Source organism: Erinaceus europaeus, chromosome 1, assembly GCF_950295315.1.
Source record: "Erinaceus europaeus chromosome 1, mEriEur2.1, whole genome shotgun sequence".
Taxonomy (NCBI): Eukaryota; Metazoa; Chordata; class Mammalia; order Eulipotyphla; family Erinaceidae; genus Erinaceus; species Erinaceus europaeus.
The window spans coordinates 165,876,883-165,883,792 of NC_080162.1; the positions used below are offsets into that span (position 1 = coordinate 165,876,883).

The window sequence follows — 6,910 nt, forward strand, 5'->3', positions numbered from 1 at the left end:
TAGAGGGCTCTGGGTAATATATTCATTTTGATCATGTTAATTCTACCAACCCATGAACATGGAATTCTTTCCACTTCTTTGTGTCTTTTTCAATTTCCTTGAGTAGTGAGTGACTCATAATTTTCAGTATACAAGTCTTTCACTTCTTAGGTTAGGTTTACTCCCAGATATTTTATTGTTTTAGTTGCTATAGTAAAAGGAATTGATTTCTGGATTTCAGTTTCTTCTAGCTTAGTGTTTACATAGAGGAATGCCACTGACTTTTGAATGTTAATTTTGTAGCCTGACACCTTACTGTATTGCTTGATGATTTCCAAAAGTTTCTTGCTGGATTCCTTAGGTTTTTCTGTGTATACTATCATGTCATCTGCAAATAGGGAGAGTTTGACTTCTTCTCTTCTGTTGTTGTTTTCAGCATCTCTTAATCTCTTTTTGAGATCTCTTCTTTTTTAGTTGTCTCCAATTCATCCTCGATCTTGCTAATTCTGTCTTCAGCCTCATTGATTCTATTCTCTCTACCCTCTACTGTTTTCTGGAGTTCATCTATATTGTTACCCTGTTCTGATACTGTTTTAGCTTGTTCAGCTAGTTGTGTTCTTAGCTCAGCTATTTCAGCTTTCAGCTCTCTAATAACCTTGAAAAAAACCTTGTTTTCTTCCAGAGTCTCATTTGTTGTTTCTGTATTTCTGATTACAATTCTTTCAAACTTTTTACTCACTCCTGTGATTATTTCCTTAGCTAATGTTTGGATGTTGAACTTGTTATTTTGTGCTTTACCCTTTGGGGGACTTTTAGCTGGACTGTTGTCCTGGTTCGTTTCTCCAGTATTTCTTCTTGTTGGTTTACCTATTTTATATATTATGAGTTCCCTCTCTTAGTATTTTTCAAATTACTGATCACTATTTCCTGGATTGACTTGTGTCTAAGTAAGGTAATTAAAGGGTTCACAGTGGTGGAAGTTAACAGTTGTTTCAATAGTATTTTAATCCCTAAACTGGAGCTCAGTGATTTAAAAGCCTCTTTTTTTTTTTCTTCTCTGTAGGATATGGGAGCCTGAGGGCTTCTAAACAATAAGTAGGCTTCTTAGCTTAATCACTGATTCATGACCAAGAGATAAGGCAGGGTGTGGCAGAGATAGTCCATTGGTTATGCAAAGAGACTTTCACAGCCCCACAGCTATGCCAGCTAGGTATAGGTCTTCTGAGTTTCCTAGTTAGATCTCTGTCCCCTGGTGTCCCTCCCTGCCCCTGCTCCAGATTCTGAGGGCAGTAGCAATGGAGACTCAGAGTTGCACTTGGTGAGTCTCGGGGGGGGGGGGTGTCCTCTCCTCCCTTCGGCTGTCCCTGTGTTGGTGGAACAGACTGGAGGTGGTGTCTCAACTGATAAACCACCAACCAGACTGTTACCAGCCACTTAGTCTCTCCCTAGGCTCATTTCTGTCACCAGCAATGTGTGTTTGCACTCACCAAATGATTTGGTGGGTTCCTGTAGTCATTCTTGTCCTGTCTTGTTGCGGTCCCAGGTGGTCTCCTTTGGTATTCCTAGTTGATCTGGGACAGGAGAGGAGAGGAGAGGAGAGAAACAGATCTGCCGCTGCTAGTAGCCCCCCTAAAGCCATGTTTTTAAGCTGTCTGTTAGAAATCTGCAGACTCTTTAGAAATAACATGTGCTGTAGAAATGATTTTCTTGGCAGTAGATTTCTGTTCTGTTAAGGAGGAAACTTCAATTAGTTATTTCAGAACTTTATAGCAAGTATATAAAAATCCATATGAGATTTGAAATATTCCACTAATCCAGTTTTAGAAATTCATGAAATTGTGTTAGATGTTTGGTATTATAGTATCTAAATTGATAAAGTAAACATTATGGTTTTCTGGAGTAGCAAAAAATGTCTAAAAGTGTTTTACTTCTTTTCCAGTACTGTATTTTGAAAACTCATATTTATTACCACTTGTGTGAACAGTAGAATATATATTCTTTCTTTTAATATATTGAACAATATATTTCTTTCTATAATGTGTTTTTTTGCTCTCATGACTTAGGTATAATTTGAATTAAATGCATATTACTTATATTTAAGTATATTTTATTTAACATTTTGCCCTAGCTTTAAAGAGATTTTGTTTAAATGTGCCTATCATAGTTGCTAATAGGCACCTTATAAGCTATTTGATTACATGTTTAATGCTGCCGTTGAATGGACATGGTCATGTGCTATATTACATAGTTAATTTGCTCAGCTTGGCAGTCTAACAATTTTAAGTGACTTAAGTACCCATCTTTTTTTTTTAATTTATTTATAAAAAGGAAACACTGATAAAGCCATAGGATAAGAGGGGTACAACTCTACACAGTTCCCACCACCAGAACTCTGTATCCCATCCCCTCCCTTGATAGCTTTCCTATTCTTTAACCCTCTGGGAGTATGTCCCCAAGGTCATTGTGGGATGCAGAAGGTGGAAGGTCTGGCTTCTGTAATTGCTTCCCCGCTGAACATGGGCGTTGGTTGACAGGCTGATCCATACTCCCAGCCTGCCTCTCTCTTTTCCTTCTTCTTCTAGCGTTTGCCCTTCTTCCGTAGCCAGTCAACAGCATCAGGTTGAGCCTGATGTAAAGTTTCGAGACCTCCTTTGAATCTGGAGAGGTGGCAGTCGTTGACTATGTGGGTCATAGTCTGTCTGAAGCCGCAGGGGCAGTTTGGGTCGTCTCTGGCTCCCCAGCGATGGAACATACCAGTGCACCGGCCATGGCCTTTCGATAGCGATTGAGGAGGGCCCAGTCATAACGTGCTAGGTCAAAGCCGGGTTGACGCTTGCAGGGGTCTGTGATGAGATGTTTGTTCTTTACCTCAGCTGACTGCCAGCTCTGTTTCCAAGAGACTGGAACAGAGAAGTTCAGTGAAGGCGTAGGGGACCAGATTGGGTGACGAGACATCAAGCGTTGAACAGGGTGGGCAAAGATATCCGCGTATATTGGCAGGTCCGGTCGAGCGTAGACGTGGGAAATGAACTTAGATGATGCTGCATCCCGACGAATATCTGGCGGGGCGATGTTGCTAAGAACTGGCAGCCATGGAACCGGGGTGGAATGGATGGTTCCAGAAATTATCCTCATGGAGGAATATAATTTGGAATCGACCAAGTGGACATGGGGGCTACAGAACCATACTGGGGCACAGTATTCTGCAGTGGAATAGCATAATGCCAGAGATGATGATCGCAGTGTGGAAGTGCTCGCGCCCCATGAGGAGCTGGCCAGTCTTGCAATGATGTTATTCCTCGCGCCCACCTTTGCTGCAGTTTTTATGAGATGTTTGTGAAATGACAGAGTGCGATCGAGAGTAACGCCAAGATAGACTGGCTGGGCTTCATGCCGGATTCTCGTATCGCCAAGCTGCACATTAAGCTCACGCGAGGCCGAGGCATGGTGTAGATGGAAAACAGATGATTCCGTTTTAGCAGTGCTAGGAATTAGTCGCCATTTTTTACATGTCTTTCGTTAGTGTTTCCTCGAGGATGTCGAACTTTGATGCCTGAGTTGCACAGCAGATGTCATCGGCGTAGATGAACGTCCTTGAAGAAGTTTCTGGGAGGTCATTGATGTAAATATTAAATAGCGTAGGAGCCAGAACAGAGCCCTGGGGGAGGCCACTTGAGACAAGTCTCCATCTGCTAGACTTGTCACCCAGATGTACCCGGAATCTTCTGTTTTGGAGAAGAAACGATATAGTGTTGGCCACCCATGGAGGCAGGCATCTTGAGATCTTGACCAGGAGACCACGGTGCCTAGTGGGGTGGGGTTCTGGGGAATGTGAGCTCTAGGATGCATTGGTGGGCTTGTCTGTCCAGGAAAGTCTGTTTGGCATCATGGTAGCATCTGGAACCTGGTGGCTAAAAAGAAAGTTAACATATGAAGCCAAACAAATTGTTGACTAATCATGAACCTAAAGGCTAGAGTAGTGCAGATGAAAAGTTGGGGGATGGTCTCCATTTTATAGATAGCTAGTAGGCATATTTTAGTTATATTCCAAAGGTCCGGTGACTATACTAATTGTTTTTTTTTTTTTTTCCTGAGCCTGAAATCTGATATGCAGGAGGACCCAAGTTATTGTCTGGGCAGATGATGTCATGGCTGCATAAAGGACCAGAAAGCTGGATCGGGGAAGAGAGTAGCTCCCAACTATGGGAAAGGTGTATAAATATTGTCGGCCGTAAAACGTATCTATTTGATGTGATCTGGGGCCCGTATTCAACTTAGGAGCCTATGTGACCTCTGCATCCCTATAGATCTGAGTTCACATTCTGTGGTCATGAGTAGGAATGTTCCAAGCTGCCCCAGTATCATAGTGTAGCATAGAGTATGTTGTCCAGCCTCCCTTTGAAGGATGGAACATTCTCTACCATTGTTGATTCATGTTGATGGCAAGGTCCTATGGGGGGGCCCACAAAGGGGTCTGTTGTGTTGTTCCGATTAGAGATGACCAGGTAACAATGGAGAGAGGGAATTATTTGAAATCTAGGCCCATCATGTCTGTTTGGGAATCTCAGGATTCCCTGACTAGGGCCCCAGCTGATGGGGTGGTGTGATAGTGACTAAAGTATGCCAGTCTATTGCCTTAAGTGCCCATCTTATATTTAGTAGTAGTTGTAACTTTTTATTTCACTTGATTTACAGAATTGAAGACAGCCACTCCAAGGCCTACCCTTTCTCAGAGCTCATCCGTCAGTGACAAATTAATGCCAAGTATCCCAGTGAACACTACAACATATGTTCCTGACACAGAATCAAAGCAAGTAGATACATGGTAAACCCTTTTTTGTTAACAAAGTATTGTTACTATTCCATCAATAATTTTTTTCCATCAATAAATTAATAGTGTATTTAAGAAATAAAGTCAGTGCCTTTATCAGTTCATCGCTCAGGACACAAAACATAGACTATTGCAGTTCCAGGGAAAACTGATACTTCTGGAAATTAATCAAATCTGTAAAGGACTAGAGAGCAAGTACTTGTATTTTGTGGGCCATTGAATTCTGTTACAGCTACTCAGTCTGCCATTGTAGCATGAAAGCAGCCGTATATTATGTATAAACAAATGACTTTGGCTATGCTCTACTAAAGCTTACTCTACAAAAAAGAAAATGAAAGAAAACACCCAAAGTAACAAGCTGTATGTGGCCTGCAGGTCATAGATAGAAGCTTTTTGTTTTTATTGCTGTTCTTTGCCAGCATAAGACTATAGCAAAATTATACTGCTTCATTTGTAAATAGTGAGATAAATTTAAAATAAATTCTTGGGGGATTTACTTGCCAGAAGCTCTAAAGGTCCAGCACCACTATAATCCAGAACTGAGTGGTTATTAATCTCATAAAAATAGATAAATCTTTAAAAATAGATTTGTATTACGTGACATTACTTATATTTGACTATTCGTTCTTCTTCTTCTAGCGTTTGCCTGACTATTCATTATAATTGTGGAGATCCTTTGTATCATTTGGCTATCTAAGTAGTAAATATTTACAAAGATGACTTAGTGATGGTTTTTGTTGAGGAGAATATTCTTTTAAACAAAGTTAACTCTTGTATTCTATTCCTTTATGTCAGTGTATTTTATTTACATTACATAATGAACTATTCATATTTATCATCATTCAGTACTTCGATTTCATGTCCATGTTTCATATGAAATCAGAGAAAACTTTGTAAAGAGGTACTATTAATGTTTTGAAAATCACTTAACAGTAGCTTTTTTGTATGTATGTGACATCAGAATAGCAAAAGCAATATATATTTAGCCATAGGTTGCAGAGAAAGAAAGAATTTAAAATACTTTTTTGATAGGCTTTGATTCTGCTTTTGAGAATGTACTATCTGACTGGAAAATAATCATACTATTTCATTGAAAGTTATCTTAATACCCTATTACATATTATACTACAATGATAGCCTGATGTTTCATTAGTTTATTGTGGTTTTTTTTCATGAGCATAATTAAAATTTTTTCCCCATGTAACAGTCTAACCCTCCCCCACCCAGGTCCTCCTCTACCAACATGTTTCAGGACCTGAACCCCTACTCCAGAGTCTTTTACTTGGGTGCAAACACCAATAATTAAAAAAAAAAATTAAGCATAGTCAAAGCTACCTAGATTATCACCTCATTTAATTTATAATAGGACATTAGTTTGGTATTTTCAATGTGTTTGTCAGTTTTATAGTAGAACATGGCTAACAATACATGTTGTATTTGTATGAAGGAAAGCAGAATATCATCTATCTTTAGGGAACATTATGACAAAGGAGCTATCACCTTTCTGGGATACTAATATATATTTTCTAATTTATTGGCTGAAGATAATTATGCTCTAAAATGATACTACACTAATATTATGTAAAGGGTTTTCTTCCTAGATAGAAATTGCTTTGAATTTAATTGTTCATCATGCCTTTTACTTTAATACAGTATGGATTTCAGTGAAAAACTGAAAGAAATACAAAGCTCCAGAATAGAACAGAAATTCAGAATGTCTTCACAGGAAACCTCTACTACAAAGGAATCTGCCAAAATAAACTCCAATAATGATAATATATCAAATACTATGATTAAGACAAAAATCGCAGACTATCAGCTTTCACCAACTAAGTTCTTAGGTGTAAATAAAAGTAGAGATTGGGCGTCTCATCAGCAGCAGACTAACTCGATCAAAAATTATTTTCAGCCAGCTACAAAGAAAAGGTATAGTTTTACTAATTTCTGTCTCTCTGAAGATTACTAGTATTTGTTATATTTTGTAGAAATAGAATGATTATTCATCTGTGTGTCTGGTTAAATATGCCTTTGTGGAAAATAGACTCCGTGAACTCGTTCTTTCCCAGAAATGTTTGTATTTCTCTTGGGTCACTAGATAAA

General features: G+C 39.0%; 1 protein-coding gene across 5 annotated transcripts in view; it reads left to right on the plus strand.

Moving 5' to 3' along the window:
- Positions 1–6,910, plus strand: part of NBN (nibrin) — a 32,387-nt gene that overhangs the window by 22,662 nt on the left and 2,815 nt on the right. For 2 of the 5 annotated variants that reach the window (XM_060199208.1, XM_060199210.1), the window contains exons 9-10: positions 4,675–4,804; positions 6,464–6,736. In XM_060199208.1, the coding sequence (XP_060055191.1) occupies positions 4,675–4,804; positions 6,464–6,736 (403 nt within the window). The remainder of the gene's footprint in view (positions 1–4,674; positions 4,805–6,463; positions 6,737–6,910) is intronic. The other 3 variants (XM_060199222.1, XM_060199230.1, XM_060199213.1) reach the window with 2 other exon arrangements.